Source organism: Psittacula echo, assembly GCF_963264785.1.
Source record: "Psittacula echo genome assembly, chromosome: 10".
NCBI classification, from domain to species: Eukaryota; Metazoa; Chordata; class Aves; order Psittaciformes; family Psittacidae; genus Psittacula; species Psittacula echo.
This window is the reverse complement of record NC_137741.1, coordinates 3972875-4000739: the sequence shown is the minus strand read 5'-3', so window position 1 is coordinate 4000739 and position 27865 is coordinate 3972875. Positions and strand designations below refer to the sequence as shown.

Here is a 27865-nt window from a genome sequence, read left to right as displayed (position 1 = left end):
GATGATGGCAGAGCGGTGGATGTGGTCTACCTTGACTTCAGCAAAGCATTTGACACAGTCTCCCACAGCATCCTCATAGCTAAATTGAGGAAGTGTGGCCTGGATGATCAGGTAGTGAGATGGACTGCGAACTGGCTGAAGGACAGAAGCCAGAGAGTTGTAGTCTATGGGGCGGAGTCCAGTTGGAGGCCTGTATCTAGTGGAGTGCCTCAAGGGTCAGTATTGGGACCAGTATTATTTAATATATTCATCAATGATTTAGATGAGGGAATTGAGTGTACTGTCAGCAAGTTTGCTGATGACACTAAGCTGGGAGGAGTGGCTGACACGCCAGAAGGCTGTGCTGCCATCCAGCGGGACCTGGACAGGCTGGAGAGTTGGGCAGGGAGAAACTTGATGAAATATAACAAGGGAAAGTGTAGAGTCCTGCATCTGGGCAGGAACAACCCCAGGTTCCAGTATAGGTTGGGGAACGACCTGTTAGAGAGTAGTGTAGGGGAGAGGGACCTGGGGGTCCTAGTGGACAGCAGGATGACCATGAGCCAACACTGTGCCCTTGTGGCCAGGAAGGCCAATGGCATCCTGGGGTGTATTAGAAGGGGGGTGGTCAGTAGGTCGAGAGAGGTCCTCCTTCCCCTCTACTCGGCCCTGGTGAGACCGCATCTGGAATATTGTGTCCAGTTCTGGGCCCCTCAGTTCAAGAAGGACAGGGACCTGCTGGAGAGAGTCCAGCGCAGGGCGACAAAGATGATTAAGGGAGTGGAGCATCTCCCTTATGAGGAAAGGCTGAGGGAGCTGGGTCTCTATAGTTTGGAGAAGAGGAGACTGCGGGGGGACCTTATTAGTGTATATAAATATATAAAGGGGGAGTGTCATGAGGATGGAGCCAGGCTCTTCTCAATGGCAAACTATGATAAGACAAGGGGTAATGGGTATAAACTGGAACACAAGAGGTTCCACTTAAACTTGAGAAGAAACTTCTTCTCAGTGAGGGTGACAGAACACTGGAACAGGCTGCCCAGGGAGGTTGTGGAGTCTCCTTCTTTGGAGACATTCAAAACCCGCCTGGACACATTCCTGTGTAACCTTATCTAGGTGTTCCTGCTCTGGCAGGGGGATTGGACTAGATGATCTCTTGAGGTCCCTTCCAATCTCTAACATACTGTGATACTGTGATACTGTGGATGCTATATCTTTATGTAAAGAGTTGTCACTTCTGTGGAGCCAAAGAGTTTAAAAACTGTTTCTGTTGATTTTGGTTTCTAGCGCAGTTTTGGGGACTTTCCTCTGGAAGCACAGGCTTTTCTACCATTTATTTTCTGAAAAATCTTCCAAAGCCAGATTTATTGTAGGGATCATTCTTCCTCTATGTGCCTAGTGCATGATACTCTTAAAAGCTCTGCATCTTACACCTTTTATGTGACCTATAGGTGTTTGGTAGAGCCAGGTAATTTCACTGTTCAGAGGCTGCCTACATGGATTTTCTCAGCACCTGAGAAAGGACCACATGCACTCTTGTGTTGCTACTTTGCATTGTAATGAATTGACACATCAGGCTTCTTACAGTCATTAAGTTGAATACTTTCTATTTTGTTTTTAATCAGATAAAAGCTGTTTTGGTGGGGCTGATACAAGTACTGCAGTTGTGCCATATGAGGAATGACTGTAACTTACATTAAGATTTTAAAAAGCCATTTAGGCCATACAGTTTTAAATGATTCCTTATTCTACGTGAAATCAACCAAATGCATTAGGATGTGTTACAGCACATCACTGCCAATTTTGTTCATAGTAACAACTGCTAATCCACATTATAGACTGTAATTACTTAGGAAGACTCCTTTATTTTTTCTTTTAATAGTGTTTTTCTTGGCTTTGACATTTTGAGAGCATCATTTTCCTCTCATACTTTTAGTGCAGGCTTTGATTGTGCTATGCACTTCTCCCATACACAAAACTGTGAGTGTTAGTGATGGAGGCTAAATTTGCAAATGTGTAGATCACACATGAAAAGGACAGAGACTTTTTAGGGTATTTTAGCACAAAGCATATTCATGCCAGAATTAGAAACCCCAGAAAGCAGGGGACATGTAATGGGTCTTTTTTTATAGGTTTCTGTCTTGTAATCACCTTTTTTAGTCCTGTCTTCAAAGCTCTTCACATGCATTAACAAAATAAGGTCTCAATACCTTGTGATGTTCTGCAAATGCAGAAACAGATGTGTATTAAGTCACTTGCACCTCATCTCAGAAAAAAAGGGTTCTGGCACGTTCCAACCCCTGCTCTCAGAAATACAGACCATGCTGCCCCTTCCTCATCTTCAGTAGTTTCAGGGAAAGCAACTCAGAAAATCATCCTGCCATCAGCTTCAGGTCTTCCTGAAAACTGTGAAGCTGAAAGGCTCTGCTCCTGTCCATTTGGTCGCTGGATTTAGGCCCTCTCTGACTACAGGCAAAGCTGTGCAAAGAAGATGCACATTGTGGTGCAGCAGTGCCTCAGTGGGAGCGGGTTCAGGGCTTGCCCAAACCATGTAGCGGGAGCATCTGCTATCTGACCCTTGCAGAAGCAGTAGAGTTTGTATCTCCCAGCAAGTCATCGTCAAGAACAACATCCACTGAAAGCAAGTGCTGGTAGTGCAAGCTTCTGTAATGCTCATTCAGGGTTTGTCAGACTGTGCTCTTCATCCCTCCCCTCCTGGATATCCACTTTGAAGAGATGGGAAGCAAGGGAAAGGGTGAGGAGGAAGACTGAGGTTGTCTCTACTCCGCATTTTATCCTGAATCATCTTCTTCAAGACTAAAAAGCATCTGGGTTCGCAACCACTTCTTCTGCATAGCACCAGACAATTAAAATGTGAAATTCAGCAGAACGTTTTGGTTTTTAGCTACAATTTTTTATATATATATTTTTCAGGGGGAGGTGGGTGGGTGGGTGGGTGAAGGGGGAGAAGTTACGAGTTCAACAGGTGTGAAATTCTGTCCCAGATGAAAGTAGAAGCTGAACAGCTTATGTGCTTTGTCTCAAACTGAATCCCAGTGATGTATCCAAACCACCACAGAGCAGGGATAAGGACCTCTTGGAGAAAACTTGTAGTAGCTTTTGACTGCATGTTTGGAAGGGAGCATTTTGGAAGAGGCAGATATCCGGGGTCAGGGTATGGGCTGGTGATTCAGCTCTTGTACAAAACCTTCTTGCTTGGAAGGCATTTTCAGATTGACTGTCTTACTGGCAATGTAACTGCATGCTGTCTGGCAGCGCATCCAGGACTCTGCTGCAGTTAGTGCAGCATCAGAAGAGGAGTTTCTGTCCAAATTCGTGGTTGCTGTATCTTTTTTTGTCCACTAAGGGGCAGCTGGAGCCTTGTATGTCAGTCGAGACCTGGTTGAGAAATCCTTTGTGAATAGTTTCCATTTCTTGTTCTTTATGCCACCCTATAAAGACAGTGTCTTGGGAACATATTTTGCCCATTTGTTTCATCTTTAGGTAGCTCCTCTGCTGCACCACAGCAAACCCTCTCTTGTGAAGCCGCAGGTGAGCTTCAGCTGTGGCAGACCAGTTTTCTTTGTATCCTGGTTTCTTACCTCATCGCTTCCCCCCTTCCCATTTTAAGCAGTTTTAGTTTTAAAAGAAGTGCTTTATTTAGTGAATTCCCTGTATGTTCTTGGGACTTAGGTAATTCTGCCAGTCTTGTGTCTCTATGCACACAGTCACTGATTGCCTTAAACTTTGCTTTGAAACTGCAGGACTGCACAGGTTATTTTAATCTGCCTGCTGAAGGGGTGGTAGGCTCACAAACACCCTGAAGTAAAGACAGAATGTCTTCTCTTCATTCTTTTATTTCAATCTTCAGAGCATGTGACCTTCGGAGTAGGAATTGCCAGCAGTTCTGATACTGGACCCTCTCAGCTTTGCTCTGTCAGCAAGGAAGAGAACTTTGGTCACAGAAATTCAGTTAAACTTACTTATTAAGGAATCCTTCAGATCTCAAGAGATTCATTTGAGCCCATGCAGATAATCCGTATCATAGATCTTCTTAGGCAGTCTTGCAGCAGACTCATTTATCTGAGTTCATTTCAATTTACCTACAAGCTAAATAAATTGAACCAAATAAAAGCCTGATTTAATGCCACTGAGTGTCTGTCAAGGCTTTAGTACTCTGTAAAAGCACACTTTCAATGAATTCAGATATGTTTTCATGACTGCTTCTCCCAGTCAGTTCCTGAAAGGTCTTTTGTTCAGTCATTTCACTATGAAAGTGGACCAACTACTTCAACAGTTGGCATGCATGAAGAGTACTAATACGGGAAGTTAGTGTGTAGAATCCAGAGTTTCATAAATTACCATTTTAACTTACCCTTTACAGACCTCTTTTTGTGGAGGAGTTTGAAATTAAGTGAACATAAGTGATTTTGTCACTGTCATTCTGAAGAAGAGTGCTTATAAAGAAATTGTGTGGCTCAACCGACTACTTAAACTGGAACTATTATTTCATTTACTGTAACTTCCTTGAGTGTTCTCATAAAAACTTGCTTGAAGACAAACCTGTCCATATGACAGCCACCTTTCCTGAAAAACACTGTACAAAAATAGTCACATTTTATTTGTTGTACAAATTAGAATTGCTGATATTTCACCAAATCCTTAAAATTAGTGTATTAAGATTTGATCTTATTAGCAGTTAACAATTATATTGGTTCTTTCTGTTGCTTCTCCCACTATGGTTTTCTTAGAGTCAAACTTGACTCCAAGAGGAATGGGGTCCTGAGCTAGTCCTGGCTGTTCATGCCACAACAGGAGACCTGTACAAAAGTCTGCCTACCTGGGTTATTTATTTAGATAATGGGAATGTATTTTTTTAAGCCCAGTTTAAGCAGTAGTTTTTAATCACCAGTTCCAGACAATTACTGATATTCTGAGCTGAATTGTCAAAGAATGAATATGAGGAATAACGTGGGGAGAGTATAGCATTCTGTTTCCTTACAGAATTCTGGCTCAGGTATACAGGATTTAGTTATACATCCATATGTAAGTCATAGCATTACTGGTTATAGTAAACATAATTTGCATTCTGCTGCTGTAATGACACTTCATTGTATTGTGTTCAATGCAGTTTCAAGTGCTTCACAGTTTGCGGGAGTAATTCACTGGATCAGCCTAGTTATCCTGTCTGTTTTCTTTTCAGAGGTATGTATAATCTAAGTCTTTTGCCACATACAGAACTGCAAAGTGATCTTATAATGTCACTGGAATTAGCAAGAATTTAACAGTAATTTGACTGTGAATAAATGTAGCACAGTGTACTTAAAAAAAACTACTAAAGAAACCCCAAACCAGTAAAAATCTTGTTTAGATTAGTGTTTTTGCTCAGAATTGCTGCCTGGAATTGGCAGGAAACATGGAAGATCCTGTCTTTCAAATTATAATTGGAAAACTGCAAAAAGAAATCATCATCTCCAAATCCCTACAGGCTCAGGATAGGACTAGTTTCATCCATTTGTTCTCACAGAAACCGTATCAGTGTCACGGGGTTCAAGGTACAGCAGTAAAATATTTTCTGCGGGAATAAAGATCTACAGGGTTGTTTAGGTTGGTTTTTTTTTGCTAAAAGGTCTGTTGTGAGAATGGGATTATCTCTTCTCACAATTTGTGTGGGTAGTTTTGATGTTCTGGTTTGCTGCATATGACACAGAAAGAGAATGAAACAAATGGTGAATTTGTTTTCAAAAATGGCATGGATGTATTGTGCTTTGGAAAAGGCTATAGTCATGGTGTCACAAATGACCAGACTGGGATAATCTGTTACAGTTTTCAACTTTATTCCAGAAAGAAGTCATTTAGACTAGTCCTGAAATATCCCAAAATACTTTCAAGGCTGTTTTTTGAGGTCATAATGTGTCACTTGTCACAAAAAAAAATATCCTGTTTGTGAATTTAGAAGATAGCTTGGACTTAAGTTTATGAAAGACATGTATTTACATGTATCACTTTGTGTTTCTGGTCATAACAGGGATTTTCCAGCTGGTGTTGCCAGACTGTCAGTGGGTGCTTTCTGAAAGGAGTCCTTGATAACAGGCAGGGTGCTTTGCATCCTAACTGCCTAGTGCTGCAGTTAAACAGAGATAGGATTACTGTGCCCATCCTTTGACGGTGGTTGTGGCTTGTAGGATACCTGTAAGATGACTGATAAAAAAACCTCTGAACAAAAAATGTTGCAGTGTGTCTTTCCCTTTTGAATTGCACATCCTAATTCTCAAGGGCCGTACTCATCCTACTCGGGATTGGTAAATGGAGTCCCTTCACTACAAAGAAATCACTTCCTGGAGCTTGTTTCACAGAAAACTTCTCCTGTGGTCCTCAATTTCCTCCTGCTGGGGTGTGGTCTCAGGTTCTGTTTTCATTCATTTGCACCACTAGCTGCTCTTCTCAAACCCTAGTAAGCTTCTGTATCCCTTCCATAGTTCAGTTTGTATGCTGGCAGTTTGGGTTGGTTGGGTCTGGCAATGCAGGCAGATCCTCAAGGCCAGTCAGTACTCATCTGTCTCAAGGAAGAAATCAGTTCTTTCAGTTCGACTGAGATAGAGTACCCACAGAAGTGGATAAACTGATTCAGAACTGTTTTGCAGGAAAACAGTAATAGAAGTACTTCACAGAGCCCAAACTGGTTGCCCTACTAACCATACTCAGTTTGGTTCTGTGTTGGCTTTCCTTCTCCTCTCTATATTAGGTTTTTGGAAATCCTTTTCTTTGTCTACTTGCTGTTCTCGCTTTTTATAAACTTCTTACTAATCACTTTATTATCTGCTTCTGTCTTCCAAAGTACCTTCTTTCACCTGTTTGATTATGGTCTGAATTTACACTGAAATAAAATGAGGCCACAAGGCAGCCATGTCAGGTGCGCAAAGGAGGGTAGGTTTTTGGAAACTGGTTCATTAGTCAACTCAGAGTCCTTGACTGGGCTAAAGCCACAGAGGTGGCTCCACAGAGCTACAGGATGTGCTTCAAAACCCACAGAGCTGGAAGAGAATGAAGGTGTGCCTTTCCTACGGGGTTTGCTGGGATGGACTTGTGCCAGGTTGATTTAATGAGCAAGAGCACGTCTGTTTATGTTGAAATGCATCTCAGCAGAGGAAAACCAGGTTTCATTATTTTTCAATGACATCAAAAACTTTGCTTTTTCAAGAGATTATGAAATATTTCAAAAATTGCAGATCATATTATTTACTCTTTTTGTGCCTTCAGGGGATTATTTGCCCACTGATTCCCCAATGCCATGAGTCAGTGGTCTTTGTTTGGAGTTATTTGTGGAGAAGATCCTGTGTTATAGTGAGATTTTTCAGTCTGTGAGTATTCATTCCAGGATGATTTTCCAGAGATGAGCAGGATTAGTTGCATTGCTTGGGTATAACAGGCAGCTGCTGAGGATTGATTAGTCTTTCAGTCAGTGCCTTTTCCCTCAAAGCCAAGGATTCAGGATTTCTAGTGTTCAGAAAGCGTTGTTTCTATAGCAAGTACCATGGCCTAAGGTTGGATGTTTATTGTTCCTTCTGTAGTTTGATTATGCTAATACACAATTGTTCAGAAAGGCCTAGCTCAGCCTTAGAGAACAAATAATATGAAGACTGCCTAAAAACCAGAAAACTTTCAGCACAAAATCTGACTGTTTGGAAAAACATGACTGATTAAAAGCTGGTGCTGTAAAGGTATTGCAAGTAATTAGAGTCTTATCATGTTAGAGATAAACAGGCACTAGCTTTTTGCTTGGTTAAAATGAAGGGGACAAACATGCCAGCAGCTGGCAAGTGCCATCAGATCAGCTGCCAACAAAATTAAATAGCTACTCTCAGAGCATCTTCCTGCTGTCTCTATGCTTGTGCTATAACTACAAGCCTTAAAGGAATTTATTGCACTCTGTTGATTTTATATTCTCTGTCACTGTCTGTGACATTACAATGTTAAAGTATCCTTATTCAAGTGAAGTGCACGAGCTCTTTTTGCTTTTTTCCTAGTATTTGAACAGGATTTACTAGTGGTAATGATCGTGTATGTTTGTCTCTGTTTACATACACCACACCACTATGATTCGTCTGTGCACCAAATGTTACCTAGATGTTAAGAAAGAAGAAAAGAGAAAGGCATGGGGGGAGAAACCCCAGTACCAACAGCAAGGCAAGGCTGGGGTTACACCCTGTCAAGAGAGCAAATTCAGCCTTGGTAATAGTTGGCTGAGAAAAGGAAGATGGGGAATGTCACAGTATTTTGGTAAGTGGATTGGAGTCTGCTTATGTTTTAATAGTCTTATCACATTGCCAAAAATATTTGATTCTGCAGCTGTTGTGAAGTTCTGCTTTCCCACTAAGATTGATGAGACTGTTTGCGTGCAAAAACTGAGTTCTTGGATATTAGTTTTTTGCATTATTCTGCATGTGCTTCAGTCAACCAAGTACTCAGGCATTCTGCTAGCTTTCAGCACTTGTGTTTCCCTGGTATTAACTAAGTCTTCCAATGTGCTTAAAAGTTAGGCACTGCGTCCAAGAAACAAGCTCTCAAATTGAGTAGAGTAAGTCTGGGGTCTGAGCTGATAAAGGTTTGTTTCATTAGCTGTGGCTCACGAGTGCATTTAGATTTTCACTTTTAGGAGAACAAACAAACAAACAAAACCCAACAACAAACCAAACAACAGGACTTTCCTTGTCCTTTAAGTTAAAGGCAATTCACTCCTTGTAGTCCTTGGATGGAATGCAGCCTCTTAAGGAAGACCCTACTATTTCTGTTCTGTTAAGGCGAAAAAGATCCCAAATGGCAGAGCCAAGAGAAAATACTGTATTTTCCCTATAGATTTTTCATAAGAAATTCATAATATTAGAAAAATCAGTTATATTAAGTTACATTTTTGTGAGCTTCAAACAGTTGAGCAGAAAGATAATAATCTTCTATTATTTCTATAATACTTCCATAAGCTGTGGCTTCTTTTATGGGTATTTTCTTTCATTCAACATACACGCAACTTTTCTCATGGTGCATAAATGCACTGCTTTTCTGGCTGTGTACATTTTGATTTTTCAGGGGGTTGATTAGGGGTGGTACCTAGGAACAAAGGTATGGATTTTACATACTAATGTAAAGGTAAATTTAAGTTTTCTTCTTTGCCAGTGTGTGTATTTAATATACTGTGAAATTTCTTTTCTAACCACTTTCTTGCTTCTCAAAAAAAAGTAGTTACCAAGGAAAATGGTTTTGTAGAGGTCTAGGAATTAAGACCTAGCAGACACCTTCCTGAAACACCAGTGTGCCTGTTTCTTTTATATGGTGTGCTTTATAAATGCTTCATCTGTGCTTTCATTTCTTGATAGTGACAGTCCAGCACTTTCTACACAGTGGATTTCACAGATAAGAATTAGTGTTAGTGTAATCATGCCTAGAGGGAACTTATGATCCTGGGTTGCTTAACACCAGTTCTCTGCAATCTGCGTGTACCTTATGGTAGTACAGTGCATCTCTAGTAAGCCATTTCTATTCCTGAAAAGCCCTTTCAAATCTATGCAGAATAGTCAGTTAAAAATCAGTTATTGTTCTCCATATTGTAAGAACAAATATTAAGGGAGAACAGAAGAACAAATAGAACTGGGGAATTAGTGCAAAGGCGCATTTGGATACTACATGATATCAAAATGGTATTGGTGGCAGTCAGTGAAAAAGGATATATTGCATTCATGCCTATTAGTGCTTTTGCACTTGATTATTTCTTTGTGACCACGTGTGCTGATGGAGCCAAAGCAGTTCTGGAGTGCAGTATGTGGGGAGTGTTTTGTACTGGCTAATAGGTGAGGTGAGGTCAGTAGTTACATGTTTCCTTTCAGGACCTCGACTGAAGAAGAAGCCATGTAAGGAGGATGCCTATGCACTGGAACCAGAAGGGTGTCTCTGTTTAAAGGTGCTAACATGTTCCTTCACGTACTAGTGGCTGGGGATAGTGTGCACTAGAACTGCCAAGGCAGTATCTCAGGACAAGCATACCAGAAGATGGCAAAAGAAGATTGTTTTAAGTAGTGAATGAGTGAAGGCCTCTGTGGAATGACCCAAGCCAGAGAGGTTATAAATTACAGATTGGGTACAAGGTGTTCCTTCTGGGAAAGATTTCAATAAATATTTGGTCTTAAGAGATACAGCCAAAAGGCAGAAGCTTAATCTTCAGTTTCTATACAAGCCAGAGGTAGAGACTTTCTGTAATAGATTGATTAGTTTTGTGGCAGAGGAAGGAAGGAAGGGCTCTTTTAAAGACACCTTTTCCACCCACTCCATCCTGTCTATCTCTTGTACAATCACTACCCCATCTCTAAGTGCAGAGTTGCTCTCCTTTGCTGTTAGCTAACCCTGGTGGGCCAGCTTCACCTCCTGCCCTGCTTCCTTTTGGTTTCTTAACACTATGGATTAATTTGGCACTGTGAGTCACCAGGTATAAATTGTGTATTAACTGTGCAAGGAAAAGGGTGTTTAATGGTTAATAGTGTTCCACCTAATGTGGGCTGCAGTCAGGTGACAAATGTAGGCTGGCTCATAGAGATTGTGAATAATTCATAAGTCTGGCTGGGTGTGTGAATTCCCACAATCTCTATGAGCCAGGAAGCCAGAAGCAAGCAAAGGACTTGGCCAGGTTTCCCTACAAAATTAGAGAGAAAACCTACAGCATCACACAGTTCTTCATAAATTTCCCTGCAGGCAGTTCAAGTTGTTCAAACAACTGGGTGTCACCAAGGGACACTGTGAACTTCACAATTACATTTCTGTCTCAAAAATGGCTTAAAATTTTACCTTTACTTGAGTTTATTCCAACTTAAATTAACAGACCTGTTCAGTCATTTACCTTTTATTAGTGCACTGGGCAGGCTTTTATGCAATAGCTTAGCTTTTCTCAGAACACAAAAAATGTATTTCTGATATAAAAAACATATGTATATGTTAAAGGACTTTCTAATAAAAAGATTTCCAGTGAAGAAATGCTACAACATTCTTTGTCAAGTACAAAATCCCAAGCTGGCAGTGGCCTTTAACAGGAAAATACACTGATATTTGAGGTTGGCTTTCAAATCTGTGTTCTAAAAATGCAGAATGCCTGTAGTTTGGTCCAGCTACACTGTGTAGATTATTACTAATTTTTGTATCTGGCTGTGGGTTTTTTCCAGCTTTTGTGCAGGGTCTGCTTTCTTACGTTCTCTATAGGGTACACAATCAATGCAAGATGTATTCATTTGAAAGATATTTTTGATTGCTTAGGAAAAATAATAAAATGTCATGATAAATAACACCAACGCTTTCATGTCAAAGTATTTATCATGCTGAACAATCAGGGAGATTTGACCAGTGAAGTCCTAATTTATTTGGTTGAGACCCCTCTGGGTAGCAGTTATGGCAATGGTAGTGGATGTAATCTCATGCTTAGTACAAACAGGAAGGGCAGGGAAAGCTAAACCTAGTTTGGAGTTGCCGCTAGTGAAGACTGGCCAGTGGGCAGTAAGTGTATAGCACCTGGGTCTGCAGACACACTTCCTTGGGGTGCCCAGTTCCTCAGGGCAACAAGGAAAAGCTACCTTGCCTGGCTTTTGTCACTTGAGTGGTGCTGTGGGGATTCTTGTTAACAGTGACAATGCTAGTGCATAGGCTTCAGACTTTCCGTAAAAACCAAGCATTTTTAATGCTTGAGCCTCAGTTGTACCCAGTTTGTGCTCAAGAGTGCATCTCTCAGATGGGGAACTGGTTCGCTCCACCCTCACACTCTCCTTTCCTACGGTGTGTCTGCTCTAGCTGAGAGCAAAGATGCTAATCATCATGGCATTTTCTGTGAGGAGACCTAGAGGTAGCACCAGCAACCATTACTGCATCAGATATCTGCTGAGCAGACTTCCAGCCATTGCTGACTTGTGCTGATTCACACCAGCAGACTGAAAATGAAAACATTTGTGCTAGCTTCCAGCCCTTGGAACTGCTCAGACCCCTTAATATGGCAGTAGCACAGTCTGATTTGAAACACTACAGTGAGGAATTAAGGAGGCAGAAAGGAAAATACTTTTTATGTTCCCTCAGCAGCCCCATGTTAAATCATATTTATAGTATTGAGACAGTTTGTTTTCTTTGTGCAGATATGCCTTAGAATTTCACAGGAAATACCTTTGTGCACACCTGTCCAAAGGGAGAAAGATTTTCACTATCAGTTACTGTAAAGATGTTAAGTGTTCAACCATCCTTTAGTTGCTTTTTGACCTAGTACTTCATAAATGCTGCTTAAGCATAGTAGAAAATGAGCCTGATTTCTCTATGCTGTCAGCGGGGTTGCTGTGGGGAAGGGTAGTATCCCAAGCTTTGAAGTAGGCACTGCTTTTTCTCATTCATTTCCAGATGGCTGCCTGCTGTGGAACTTGCTGGGGTGGACCCCAGGTTAACCAATATAGCTGAACTTACAGGCTCATAAGTAACTTGTGGTTATGCATTTTGTGCAGCTTCTCAGTGGGGAGTGAGGGAGGTGCTTACAGAGGAGCTGGGATGCTTTTGTCTGACGGCGTTCTGCTCAGGGCCTGAGCTGAGGCTGCAGAAGTGCCGTGGTTGGACAGCAGGAGGTGTACTTACTCTTTGTGCTTACATCATATTGTGCTTGCAGATTTGGAGACATAGAGGGATTTGAGGAGCTGCTGTTGTGCATCTCTTCCTCCACAAATAGGTTAATAAGAAAATTGCTGTGAGCCTTATTCTTATGCTGCATTTGTAAAATGCTTTGAAAGTAAAATGTCCTTAGGACTGCAGACCAGCAGCTTTAGCAGTCCTTGGTGTCTATGCAGAGTCCTGTAATGTTTTGAAGAGTAAAGAGCACACTGCATTTTCTCTTCTGGCCTGTGACTGCCTTTCTCAGCTAGACTTGGCCAGTGTGTCAGGGGCACCATTTCTGAGTCAGCGGTGGCTGGGTCACTGTCCTACTCATTGACAGAATGAGGCTGGGCTCTGAAAGCACCCTATTTTCCACAGGAATGTCTCCCTCTGCCAAACAGGATTAAGTGCAGTTATCAAGGTTTGGAATGCCAAGACAGAGCTCAGCACAACCATCCCGGGCCGAGTGAGGCAATTGGGCTCATGGGGTTTGGCAAAACCATGCATAGGAAAAATCTAGTGTTGTTCTGCAATTAGTTAGTGCTGGTATGTTTGGCTTAATATATTTGTATTTAGAATGAAGAGGAGGTACATGTATTCATCACAGTCATTTTTTCTGCACAGTTCTTGGCACAGTCACCGCTCACATACAGACCTGCAGAGCTTTCTGTCATTAGCACTGTTCTCTAATGGAGAAAGTAGCATTCTGATCTGCACATAGCTGCAGTTGGACTCTTCATGTCTGTAGTGTTTATCAAAATCTGACCTTGATACTGCTATTGGCAGAAAACATCCCAACCAGATATGGTTTCATGTGAATTCAATTTCAATCTTTAATTGGCTGACTCTTTTTTTTATTTTGATCTTCTGTCAGCCAGGTAAAAACTGAGGAAAGGTGCCATTGGATTTTTAAATGGGAATTCACCATTGGTTCATTCTGCATTCTCTCTTTTTTAGCTACTGGTGCTACTTTATGGCTGTTGTGCTTCATAGTGGAGGATCAGAGAGAGATTCATCTCTCCCTTGTCCTATCAGTATTTTAATAAGACAACAGCCCTGTAGTCCAGAGGGGGAGAATTAGAACCTCTGCTCTTCAGATGGATGAAATGTCAGTATCTTTAGGCATTGAGAGGGAGCAGTGCCTCTTTTCTTTTTGTAGAAAATAGTAAGCACAGGCTTATTGAAGGTGGCAAGAAGAGAGAATCTTTCCACATTCTAGCTGAGGAGGCCCTGCATTGGGTCTTACATAGGCTTGGGTTAGAGGTTGGGCTGTGGAGGGTTGATAATCTAAATCTCACCAGTCTAAAAGCAAAACTTTAGGAGGATGGAAGGACTGGTGCATATCTGAATTGGAACTTTTTTATGCAAGTTTCACTGCGTCAGGATAGTGGTGGGAAAGCAATACCTGCTTTCATAATACAGAAGTGCAGCTATTTCTAGATCCTCATTATTATTCAGAAGAAAAGCATAATGCTTACGTAAGACAAAAAATGATCCTATAAACAGACGTAGGACTAAACATTTGTCTAAAATTACAATAACATTCATCGTCTTTCCCCCCTCCCCTCCCCCCCCCAATCTATTTTACTAGACTATTTTGAGGATTGTGGTGCTTGGCATATGGGATTACATTGAAAACAAAGTAGAGGTAAGCACTCTTACTCTTTGTACTGTTTTCCAGGCAGACACAGTAAGAATATTAAGAACTGCTTTGGGTGGGTTTTTTTATAGACCTGATGTAATACAGTCAGATAAATAAGCTTATTCTTCTCATTCTATGTATGTATATATAGCTGTATGGTGCAGTCCCTTTTTCTGTGAGAGACTCAGAGTGTGACTTTCTGGATTATTTCATGAAGGGAAGGTTGTGTCATTTCTGCTCTTTGTGACTGTTTTCTTGTTAAAGCTGTGCTAGTTTAACTTGATATCTCTACCCTGAGAATGATGAACAGTACAGGTTATATGACTTGTTATGTCATTGTTATTGTAATGTGACTTGTGTAACCCCATTCCCGTAATCAGGTTGAAATTAGAACCGAATTATAAATTCTGTGTAGTTTTGTGATAGAAAATACTGGTTTGGCAAAATCCCCAATTTTCTCATCATGAAATAATTTTTTAATTAAATTGAATTCTGACAAATACCATAATTTATAGCTCAAATTAAGAAATGAGGTAGAATGTGCAGACTGTTGCAGAGGCAGATAAAGAAATGCATGTGTTTAAATAACTTATAATCTAAATCTGAGCAAAAGTATGGAGATCAGGAAAACTAAAAGCTCTTTGTTGATACTGTCTGATAAACTAATACTGCACAGAGTGCACCTGAAGAAAATGTGGGTTTTCTCAGAGCTGAAGTGAGTCTAAAGACTTGCACATTTTTGTAATAAAGTTGTCAACTTTTTAGCTTTTTTTGCTAGAAAACTTACATGAAACTGAAGTTATTGATTCAGAGACTCCTATTACAGAGGCTAAATGCAGCAGTTTTTGATAAATAATTTTGCTGATTTGGAATGGTTTGATGTCCTTTACTGCCCATCATATGGTCCTAGTAAGAAGTGTTTCTTTTCAATACACTGAATTGTTATGCACAATTCTGAATATATAGTGCTTATCCAATTTGATGTCTTGCCTCCTTATGCAAACCATTAATCACTGCTCTTTGGCAGCAGGGAAGGGTCTCAGTAGGAATGAGAATGTGGTATTCTGTTCTACCCTGCTAGGCGAGTGTAGGACAGACACAACACTACTGCCAGTTTGCTCTGAAATTTCTTTACTCATGTATTTCTGAAACGTTGCATAATTGCCTTTTCTGATCTAATCCCAATGCAACCAGTGTCATACAAATCTTTCTGAATAGTTCCAGTTGTCAAAACCCTTGAAAACCTAGCTGCCCAATAAAGGTGAGAGCAAGGAGTCTGTCTTGATGCATAGCCGTTGCCACACACGTTGCATAGTCAGGATGTGGCCAAGAGCCATCAAGTCTCTTTGCTCCATCTTTTTCTACTTGTCCTCTTGATCTCTTCATTTAGACAGTATGATCTATGGGCATGGACCGTATCCTTTTTTTGGGATGACATTATGCTAAGTAACAGGTAATAAGTACCAATGATAATAAAACTCTTTGGCTGTAATAGCATTTAGGCTATCACTTCTGCTTGGAAATTTTGGCCAGTATTTCCAAATACCTTTTTCTGTCCTGCCCTCCCACCACAGTTTGTGTCTCCTCACATCATAAAATGCACTAAGGAATTCTGTTGTGCTGCCTAAAAAGGATGCAGCCTTTCTGTGGCTTGGCAACTTCTCACATCCCTGTCAAACATACACCATAATTGCATTTCTTCTGGGCAAAGTGGGAGCCCTTTGAGCCCCCAAGCAGGAATGGCAGGGCTATGATCTCTAGGAGAGCTTTGAAAAAATTGATTTCTCTCTAGGTGTTTGATGGTGCTGTCATAATCTTGTCCTTGGCACCAATGGTGGCCTCAACAGTGGCTAATGGCCCCAGCAGCCCATGGGATGCTATCAGCCTTATTATCACACTACGAATATGGAGAGTGAAGAGGATCATTGATGGTAAGTGGTGATTCAGTTTGGGGCTCCAAGAATTACCTGGCAGGCTGAGGAAAAAAAAAAAAGACATTTTAAAACCATGTAAATATTGTTTGTCACCACTGTTTCTATCATTCTCCTTCCTCTTGTTTTTAAGAAGATGGAACAGAAGAGAGTTATGATTCCTATGGATGCGAGTAGGTCTCCAGTTCATGGCTGTATCTCGTGTTCCCTAGGAGTCTTTATAATTGATTGGGTTTTATTTTTCTGTTGGGCACCTTCACATCCCCTGTCCTTGTAAAGCAAATGCTCTGACCTGCTTCCTGTCTCCTGCCACCAGATGTCATTCCTGATTCTGCAAAATAATTGCTTCCAATCTGCCTTTCTGATACACCCTCCCCATTCCCATGCAGCTAGCTCTGTCTTGGGGCTTTCTTTTCTGTGTTCTCATCTGTAATACAATTTCTATGTCAAATTCCAGGAGCATTTTCTTACCATGGGGGTTCTGCACTGAAGGTGCTCTCTGCAATGGTGGTGCTCTGCAGCATAACGCTGAATCGTGTATTGGTGTTGTTTTGTACAGACCTTGGGGAGGAGCACCAGGGGAGATAAGAAAGCTCCAGAAGAGAAGGTTCTGGAGAGCAGAACCACTGACTGTTCAGCAGTTTGAGGCATTTCTTTTTACAGGGAAGAGAAGTGGAAGAGGAATTAATGAAGGGTCATTTTGCTCATGCATGAAAGATCAGAGTCAATTTGTTATTTTGAGTTTAGATGCCCAGGAAACCCTGTATTCAGAGTTGTGGAGGGGTTGTAGCCCTCTGAAGTGTACAAGAGAAGCTGAAGATCTCGTGGAGCTTCAGAAAACATCAAGAATTGCAGTATGCATTGAACATCTTTGCTGGTCAGTCTGAGTTTGCCATAGTTATGACAGGAGCAAAATTTCCAGAGGCTTTCAGAAGACTTATTAAAAGCTGGGCTGTAGCTCGAAAAGCAATAGAAGATAAATGCCTTTTTGTTTTTAAAATACCCTTCTTAGTCTGCTGTTTCCATTAAGGACTTATTTCTTACCACAAAGTCTAGGAATTAAATGCTTAGGGCTCTGGAATAGTTCTTTTCCTAAGGGAGCCATGCTGTTCAGGTTTAAAGGGGATGGGTCTAACTTTAAGCAGAAAATCCTCCTAGCTAGCAATTCAGGAAATCTGTGGTAAACATTGGAAAAGATCTGTATTAGTGCAGCTAGACCTAGATACTGCTGACCTGCATTTCATGTGTTGGAAATCCTTCCCCAGAAGAAATACTCTAGTGCTCTTTCTGTAAGAAATACTCTAGATCCAACTGAAAGGGGTGACGTTCTTTGGCCTGTAAAGGGTTTCCCTCTGGTTAAGAAAAAAAAAGAAAAGACAGCTGGGTTACTTTAAATGCTTATTTGTGTTTTCCAGCCTATGTCCTTCCAGTGAAAGTGGAGATGGAGATGATGATTCAGCAATATGAGAAGGCAAAGGTTATTCAAGATGAGCAGCTGGAAAGACTAACCCAGATCTGCCAAGAACAAGGGGTAAAGTTCAGTTATGTCTTTATTTGCACATAGCTTGTCATGGCAAATCAAACAGTTCATGTGCTTTGCTGCAAGCTAAGGTTTGAGAAATATCACTAGGACATCTGTTGTAAGGTGACAGGTCTCTGTTAAGCATTAGTTGCAGCCTGGATATTGTCAACATGCTATTTGTCAAAAAGCAGTTGTCTCCCTTTGCTTGTATTTTTTTAAGGTGAGTATAACAAGTGCAAGGAAGAGAAAAGAAATTCTTCAGTATGTAACTTACTGAATGTGAGTACAAATAGCTTGTCGTAATACTAAGAACGTGGAAAAAGTCATTGCCTTTGTTGGAAACTGCAGAAATATTAAGGCCTTATTCCCAAGAAAGGTATATGCAGTTGAAAGCTAATGAATCTCCTTGCTTTCAGTGCAGAAGGCAGCTTCCCTGTAGGTCAGTCAGAGGCTATTTTGGAAGAGCCAGAATGTTGCAATAGAAGCTTCCAGTTCCTGGAAGCAAGTCAAGATTTAAGACTTTTCCCAGGCCCCCAAATATTCAGTGATTAAGTTTTGAGGCAAGGGAAGGTGAAGCTTAAAATATGTCAAATGAATATATATACATGAAGAAGGTGTAAAACCACAGCTAGGGCAATGAGCTAGGAGTTTTTGCAGTTTGTTTCATGCAAATGAGTTCTTGAATAACCTGCTTTAATGTAGAAACCAGGAATGTATGTCAAGGCCCAGGCTAAGCGAGCATTCAGATGACCATCAAACCACAACAGAATGATCTTCCAAGTGACTTCTTGTTTCAGTTGTAAGGGTAACTATGAGGTGTCCAAATAAATCTTGAAGATTTCTAGCTTCAGCTCCCACTCCCCACTCGTGGTAAGTGCTTTCCAAATACAAAATGAGAAGACCTCAAGATATGAATGGCTCAATCAGTTAAAAGGTTGAAAGGCCTGAGCAGACAGCAGGAGAGGCAGCTTGTCCCAGATAAGACCAACTGCTCAAAAGGTGCCTAATCTGAAGCAGGGATTTAGGTGCCCATCTTTTACTAAGGAACCTAAATTACTTGTGAAACCATCAGTATTTAAGTCCCCACATGGCTTTTTAAATCTGGTTCCAGGTCTCCTGAGTCTCAACCTAGAATTCTGCAATGAACTCTTGGTGGTGTTAGGTTGCCTTGTCTGTGTAATGAACTTGGCAGACCTCTTGGCAGTGTGTGTGTCATTTCACACTGGTTTTGAGTCTCTCACATTAAACATAACAAATTTCTAAAGCTTATGCTTGACTTCTGCCAAAAATCAGTTGCTTCCAACTGTGTATCTTCAGTGGCAAAACTGCAGTCCTCTTCACGCAACTTTACACAGTTACATTAAGTGATTCATGGTTCTCTCATGGTTGTGAACAGGGCATTGGTATATACCCCATTTGATGGGGGAGATGTTATCCCTTCGGTCAAATGTGCTAGGCAGGTCGGCGATATCTTGAGTCCTGTGGCAGTATTTTGCCGGTCAGACCATGCTATTAGGCTAAAGCTCTTGACAGTCATCAATTTGAAAGCATTCATTTTTAGGAAGTGTATTATGCAGCCAGATAACGCTCACAATCTCTAAACAATTTTTGGTGTTATTTCATGGTCTTTGAGTAAAGGTGGGCTCATCCCACGTGGGGTTCAGAAGCAACTTTTGCTGCTCCCCATTCTGACCCGAGTACTCCTTATCTGCATGCCTGCCTTGCAAGATGTCTGAGCATAGTAGCCCTAATCAGAGCTCTGTTGGTTACAGCATAACTGTACATCAAGCACAAAGAAATGCTGTACTGGTAAATTAATGAATCTGTGAAAACAGAGCAGGTTCTCCCCTAGCTTTCAAATGTCATCAGCTATGGGAAAAAATGGACTATAGAAAAATGACAGCATACTAATGCCTCTTATTTTACCGTCCTGACTTCCTGCCAAACAAATGTCTCAGCTGTGTAATATGACGTAAATGCACTAATTTGCTACAGTTAGCAATGTAAGACACTGATACAGGTACTGCAACCTCCCTTTGTAAATTATTAGCTTCTTAATTCAGTCAAGAACAAGTTGTCAGCATTATAATATTCACATTAACATTGTGTACAGTATCTGGTGGGAAAAATGTTTCCTAATGGCATTTAATGTCTAAAATCCTGCCAGGTTTTTGCTTTTTCATTTGATGATCTTTCCTGACCTTTTTAGAGGATTGCTCATTCATAGAGTTGAAGTGATCATCTCTGTGGTTTTGAGTGGAGCTTTGCCTACAATAGTCTGGCTGTTCTCAAGTCTGAAGCACTGGCAGGCAGACATTCCAGTTTGCCTTGTCTGCGTGGTGCCACCTCTGACATGGGCAGATAGGATAGCTGGGAGCTACAGGGGTTGACAGCTTTCCTCAGACCCCAGTGCCAGCCCAAGTAGGGAGGATGGGCAAGCCATCATATTTGCCTCCATCCCAGCAGTGGATGTAGATGCAGCCTCAGGATGAATCAGTATTCTTGTGACCACACTGATGATTTGCATTTATTTAGTAATTATAGAGAGGGCTGAAAACATTCCTGTTAGAAAGATTTCCCAGCACTTCCTTTTCTGCGACCCTGTGTTCAGTTTCTGTCTGCTTTGCTTCTTGTCAGGCAATTGGGATTGAAATTCTCAAGGTCTGGCATCTTCTGCAGATGAAATGATTTTGAAAGTTTCAGACAAAATATTCCTTATTTCTGAAGAGGAAATGGGGGAAAAAATAATCTGTTTTGTTCAGCATTTAAAACAAAATAACTGGGGACCAGTTCTGTGAGAAGCCCCATGCCCACCTGTATGAAGCTGATACTTAACACAAAAGTAGAGTTATTGCTTTAAAAATACTGAAAGCAGGGAAGAAGCAACCTCCCTTCATCTTGCTTTTTGAATGGTGTTTCTTTTGTCAGTTGTATATTTTTTGGCCAGTGGTATCACAACTATAAAGTACATTTCCATTCCTGAATGACATTGGAGACGTACTTTTGCAAACATGCAAACTCTTTCCAGATGTTGTTTTTTGGCTAGCTATACATTTGAAACCAGAATATATTTTATAAATTATAGTTGCATGGACCACCGCTTTGTTCTGTGTAGTACCCCCTGAAACTGTTTGAACAGTTTGCTTTTTATTTATTCTTCATTGGCCAAGAAAGAAGTTGTTAAAAGGGAGTGGAGCATGAGGGCGGTCAAGGCAGAAAACACCGCAAGGGCCGAGATGGCTGCACAGGACTTCCCAAAACATGAGAAGCATTAACAGTGACAGTAATGGAGATTTCTAGCAATGGGTAGAGGTAAAGGGGTCTCACAACAATTACCGTCAAAATTATTAACAGAGTGTATTGCCGATGCTGTTGTTTTATCAGATTAAGTTGAACTGCAACACAAAATGCCAAAGTTCCATTAACAATGCAGATTCCAATAAGAGAAGGTTGTTTTTTTCCTCTGGAGTCACCTGTAAAGGAGTTCCTATTTCTGATAATAGAAATTATTATACTATTATTAATATACATATATAATAGAAATTATACTTACGTGATCCTTTCTGCTTAACTCTCACAAGATCATTCAGCCAGGCACAGAGCAGGCAAGACTGTATGTTCAGCCTTATCACAAGAGCTCCTTTTCTGTCAGCTCCTATAGAATTGGGGGTTTCTTCATTCTCAAAGCTGCAACAACTATGGGAGCTATAATTTCTTTTTTATCTTGGAATATAATTTGTACAACAGCTGCTAGTTTAATGACAGGGCTATTTAGCTGGTAAAATTACCTATTGGAGAAATAACTTCTGTTATCCTTTTGCAATAATTTAAATTTATTTCCAACTACCAGTCATTTTCTTGGGCAATGGAAGGCAGCCAAGGTCATCCCGTGTTTCACTCTGCCAGTAAATCGTTAGTTTGCAACTGTCTCCTGATTTTTATTGTTATCAACAATGGCTAAACTAATGGAAACAAACATTGGATTGTATCCCAGTGGCAGATGAATTTTAGGGCAGGGCATTGTGTACAGAAAGCACTAATAGAATTGAGCAAAGTTATAGCTCCTGCATTAGACACGAGTAAGCTTCTGGCTAAAATGTTCATTGATCTTTCTGAAACTATGTCAATCATACTCTTGCTAGACCATTACAGGCAAGTACTGTATGATTCACTGCTAAGCCCCTTTTTGAGTCTTACATGAATGTTGTACAGTACCAGATGGGTGGGTAGTGTGTAAGCTGAGATGTTACTTGGAGCCCTGGGTAGGTCTTGGTCAGTTTACCTGCTTATAAACAATCACCTGATGCATTCTTTGAGCAAAGAAGTGCACAGTGTGCCCCATAGTTCTTTCTGCTTTGTTTCCTGCCAAAATATTGCTAAATTTGTGCTACAAAAGGACCTGTAGCACTTTTTAAAATCCTAAGTTAGTTTAAATTTCCCATCAATCAACTTTCTTTTCACGCCTGACAATCCAGTTACTCCTTCTTGCATGAGATGCTTTGTATCTCTCTTTTTCTTGGTAATAAGCACATTTTCACATTAGCCACATGCATTCAACTCCCTCATGGGAGGGTGTGGCCAGGCTTTCCTCAGAGTTGCAGAGTGACAGTGCATAAGCTTGGAATGTCCAAAATTCCTATTAAATATAAGAACAAACATTTTCACTAGGAGAAGAGTCAGGCACTGGAGCCCACTGCCAGGGAGGTTGTGGTATATGCAACATTACAGATACTCATAACTTGACAGGACAGGCTTTTAGCAGCCTGAGCTAAATGGACTTGCTTTAGGCAGGGTGGTGGATTAGATGACCCTCACAGGTCCATTTCAGCCTAGATTATGCTGTGATTCTCTAAGCTTTTCAAATATTTTTTTTTCATTGCAAAGTATGTTGGAAATTCCTGACAAAGGAACCCACGAGAAGCTACCGAAGTCTTATGTGATTAAAGATAATGAGCGTTGTATGTGTCCTGGTAAGTAATGTCAGTAGGTGTCTCAAGTGGACCAGCACTCAATTTGTGATTATCTTGAGTTAGGAGATGGTTTGCTTTAGGATCTGTGATCACAAGCTGTCTTCTACACAGCAGCATTATTTGCCCACTGGCTCTCTGTGGGAATTAGAAGGCTCTTAACACAGAGATGATACCTTTGAGTAAGTCTTAATTTAAACAAATCAAAGCATGTGTATAAGTTCATATGCTTTTTTTCCCTCAGGATATGCATAATATGCACCCTTCCTTACAGGATGAAGGAAGGGTATTCTACCTGGAAATACAAACCACTGTTTTCTGAGTACAGCCCTTCTGCAGTACTCTGTGTTATGGAGGCCCAGGTCTACATTCAGGTAGCTACATCAGCTCCTACTGCAAATAGAAATTTCATGTGTTTAACTTGGCCCAGAATTTTTAGTTAAAAAGACTGTTATATTTTATACCTTTTAATGATTTATTTAACCTGCCCTGGACTGCATGACATGCAGTCAGAGCAATCTCACTAGCTCTTTTACGCATTAGAACTGCCTGAGGTCAGTGTTCAATATAATGTTCAATAGATACAAGCACTTACAATATAATTTGCTCAGGCAGTCTCTCATTGAATTACACCCGTAAGGAACACCCACTTTTCTTAGAGTTAACCTTTGTTTTTAGTGGGTTGCTTTTAGTGCCTAAAACTGTATTCCAGCTTCTACAATATCTTGGGAGAATTTGTAAGTAATAATTGGAAACAAGTAATATTGAACTGATCTCCTGCGTAGATGCACGCCGAAGATCTCTGTTTCTTATTTAATTTTTCCTAGATATTTTATTGAAAGTCCTTTGCCTTTTCTTAAGTCAATCTTTATGATAAATGTCGATTTTCCCACCCAGTGTCTTTCTGAACATGCTAGAGACTTTAGAGAGTTTCAGTTTGCATTTGGAGGCAGCATATTGGGTTTTGGTTCTGTCTTATGGTCGGTGTCTGTAGCAGTTACAGTTCTGCATCTCAGTGGAATACGTTGTGTGGATCACTTTGCATTAGCAGCAGTGAATGTGGGAGTGAGACAAACACCGTTATTTCAATGAGTACCCTCTTCCCTGTCAATAAAAAAATGACAGTTACACACATAATAGCATTTAATTCTAACTTTCCACTGTTTTAATGACACATATACTTCAGGGCAAACATGAATGGGACCTGGAAGCTGACCATGTGAGGTAATGGAAAAGTGGAAGGGAGACCCTGTGTTAACCAGCTGCAGCTGTGTGGGTTTGTAGGCAACATTAGTTTCTGCTGTTATCTTTTTGAACATCTCTGCATGCTATTATTCACCTTGCATGTAATATTGATGTCCAGCATAGTGAGATGCTTTACTGTGCCTAGGAATTCAGCCCTCAGATCTGCTCTTGACAGTCTCATGTTCAGCTCTAGATTTTAGACCAGCTGAACTAGCTCAGGGTTAAGAGCTGAAAATAAGACAAACATGCGGCTCCTATTTGCAGCTAGCAATAAAAGAGTTCACATACCACTTACGTGTATGCAGGACTGGCAACTTTTTCTAATCCTCAGGCAGTGGATGAGAGAAGCATTGCATGAGCCAAGACGTGAGGTTTTGGTTTCAGTTTCTGCTGGAGTGTGACATTAGTGCGATCTTCACCAGCAGGTGCTTCCTCTGCTGCTGCAGGCACAACCATGTACTTCTGTCTTTCAAACATGAGATGGCAGCAAAGCCCCTTCTGTATTTTGACATTAGTACAGGCTGTTCACCTGAATAACTCTGGTAATCGTTTTCTCTGCAGATTCCAGTTTCTCATGCTGTCTGTGTGGCTGGGATTCACCCAAGATAGTAATTTTCCCCCTATAAATAGGGAATCAAGAACTGCTCAGATAAAGTGTAGTTGTCCAGCATAGTGATCCCAGCAACGGCTGCTGCTGCTTGGTCCCGCATGCCAGGCTGAGTAGCTCATGGCTTGTTGGCAGAGCCATATTAAACAATACAATTTATTAACTCATATACTGCAAACTGGCTGGTGACTGGGCATGGAAATTCTAAAAGATTGACAAGACTGTGGATAGTTGAAAGCGTTTGCTTTATTCATTGGAACATGTGAATGGGCATCAGGAAGTCTGGGCTCTTCCCTCCGTTTTTGCTGTAGGTTCACTGTGACAGAAAGGATCACCTGATGTGGTGCCTTTTTCACATCTGTAAAATGCACTGGTTCCCTTCAAGCTTTTGATTGTTACAAGGTTCAGCCAATCATTGTAAATGCTTAAGCTGGTTAAATTGAGTGGCAGAAATCCAATTCTTGAGCTGACTTTTAGGTAGTTTTATCTGTTTGTGTTATAAAATATCTGCCAATTTTTTACTCTTCCTTGAAAAAATACATGGTATCCTGCCTCTAAGCCGGAATTAAGCATTTTAGTGGCAATATTTCTTTTTCTGACACACAGGAACATTTTTGAAGGATGAAATGTGAAATGTAGAAAACCAGTATAAAATATTATATAAGTATAAAATAATAAGCCTAATGCTTATTGCTTTTTAGTTTGCGCTAGACAGGTAGAAATGGTTACAGAATCATTAAAAGAACAACCTAAAAGCCTCCAGTTTTATTTCTTGCTTATCATGTTTGAGAACATTTCTTCCCTTAAACCAAGGGAGTTTCTAACAGGGGAACTTTCTCCCTTTAAAGGTGAAATGTAAGATATTTTGAAAATTTTGGGACTTTATTTTTTTTCCCCCAAAGTCAAGGATAAAACTTGAAGTTCTCTGTGTTGTAAAGCTGAACCTTTAAAGCTGAACCATGCCAGGTAGTCCTGTCATGGCTGATTGGCACGTTCATATTGGCACCTTAAGCCTCAGGAACCTTAAGGCTGGCTGGGAAAAGTTAGCACCAGTTTGCTGCTGCTTCCTATCTGATAGGTTGACACAAAAACCACCACCTGGGATCTGCCATGGAGGTGTCATTGAAGGAGCAGGGCTGTATTTTGGTGTTTGCTGATACTGATTGTATTATATACATGATAAATAATGTTAAATACTGATTTCTGCCACTGTCAGAAGACCTTTGGTTAAGAGCAATGAACGTTTCGTGCAGCCAGCTGTCTGTAGCTGCCAGACCAATGTCTGTTGATTTCAAGACAGAGAAAATGCTGTGTGCTTTGTTAGATCCCTGTATTAGGTGGTTTGAATGTGATCTGGAAAGCTTGAACTGTCCTTTTGCTCCCTAGATTTGAGTCTTGCAGTGGGCCTTACAGTTATTGGTTCCTTCCGTTAAGCTCTGGAAAGCAGACAGTCTCCAGATGTGACAAACTAGAATCTCTTTTTCTTTTCTCTTTTTTCTTTCTCAAATCTGCAGAAACTCTGTCTTGTTTCCTTTCCAGTTGCTTGCACAGCTTGGAGGAACTGCCGGTGCTTTGCAGCATGCCTGAGGTTCACACCATGTCTGATGTGGACCGCAGTGGAACAATCTAGGTCTGCTGATGGATTCCAAAATCTGACAGCAGAGTAGATTTGAGTCAGAATCTGAGAGGCAAGAGCCAGAACCAGATTCATTTAGCCTACATGTTGTTATGCACCAGTTTTCAAGCATCGAGGTGCTAATTCCATCTCTGTTGTAAATGCAGAGTGACGGGTGCAGTGTGGCTCGCTGTAGCATCATGCTCTCTGGTAGCTTTTCAGGCCTTGGAACTATGGAAGGCACAGCAATGCCAAATTTTAAATGCCTAAGCCTATTACTTGCCTCGTTTGCTTTCTCCTCTCATTTAGGATATTTACGGCTCTCTATGATTAGACATGAGTTGGTCACTGCTGTACTACTGATCTTAAAAAGAGTTTAAAAAAGAGAGACTCTGCCACACAGCCCCACAGCTGTGAGGGAAAGGACAATGGGATTTTGTAGTGCTTTTATTAGGGTATAAAGGGTCTCTGCAGTTTCTCTAGAAAAATTGTTTTCCTTCTTGTGTTGCAGAATACCTGTGGCTGTCAAACACTAGAGACACGTGCTGTGTCCATCAGCCAGATAGTACCTGGTAGCTTCTGTTTTTTCGTCAGGTGTCTGCTTTATAACACCGGTCATGAGACAAATCACCTCCTGATTGCAGAAAGTCATTAGCTGCCATGGCTCATATATCTGAGGAGAGCAGCCAGAAAGGTAGCAACCTTCCCCAGGGTTTTCTGCACACTGTTGAGTACAGAAGATTTCAAGCTGGAGGAGGACTGTGGTATCCCTCTCCCTTCCCCAGATAGTGGGGGAGGACCATTCTGAATACTGCTTAGAGAACCTCCCTCCACAGAAATCTTCATTAGGAAGTCTAGCAGGTTGGGGATGTTTGTCATTAACCTAAATCCCGAAACGCCTGTTGAGAGTGGTCTTATAGGAAGATTTAATTTGATCTGGCAGTTTTTAAATTGTCCCAAATCATATCTTCAAGATGCAGACATGTACCAAATAGAAAAGCAGGATGAGGCAGTCATTATTTTTAGATTATGTGAACAACAGTCCAGCTCACTTGGGCTTTAAGAGAAGGAACATCAGCAGCTTGGACTCACGTCCCAGCTCAAGCACACTTAATTTGCTTTCACCAGTCTGTGGTTTAGAGATAAAGTGAGTAATAGCTCCCAACTGTAGCATATAGACTTCTGACTGTGCTTACATGACATAAGTATGCGGTGTTGTTTTCTTCTGTAGTTTGAAATCAGGCAGCTGAGGGCCCACCTTGCTCAGCAGGATTTGGATCTGGCTGCAGAGAGAGAGGCTGCACTGCAGGTCCCACATGTGCTGAACAAGCAGAGCAGCAAAAGGTACAAGGTGGTACCAACTGAAGATTCGGATGATGAAGCCACTGAGAACATCACTGAGTTGCGACCTCCACGAGGTGAGTGCTGCCTGTGTGCTGCTACCCACTGACACAGCTGATCCCTTGCATAGAGCTACTGATGCCACTAAAATGCCTTCACTCTACCAGTGAATTCATTACTTTCCCTGGAAACTGTATTTTCCCATCTTTGCAAAGAGGCTGTATCTGCTTTGAAGTGGCAGGAGCTGTTGAATTTGGGAACAGATTCTGAACAGAGGCAATAAAATGACTTGGGAAGAAAATGACTCTGATGTACCTTCCCAGTGTCTTCATGATTATATCCATTAAACACTAAAGCAGCAG

At 41.0% G+C, this 27865-nt stretch overlaps 1 protein-coding gene across 1 annotated transcript in view; it reads left to right on the top strand.

The window, feature by feature from the left end:
- Positions 1 to 27865, top strand: part of TMEM266 (transmembrane protein 266) — a gene marked incomplete at its 5' end in the record, with an annotated part of 61981 nt that overhangs the window by 13842 nt on the left and 20274 nt on the right. The window contains 5 exons of the mRNA XM_080626316.1: positions 5111 to 5184; positions 14225 to 14281; positions 16068 to 16206; positions 17622 to 17737; positions 27394 to 27580. Coding sequence (XP_080482442.1) covers positions 5111 to 5184; positions 14225 to 14281; positions 16068 to 16206; positions 17622 to 17737; positions 27394 to 27580 — 573 coding nt within the window. The remainder of the gene's footprint in view (positions 1 to 5110; positions 5185 to 14224; positions 14282 to 16067; positions 16207 to 17621; positions 17738 to 27393; positions 27581 to 27865) is intronic.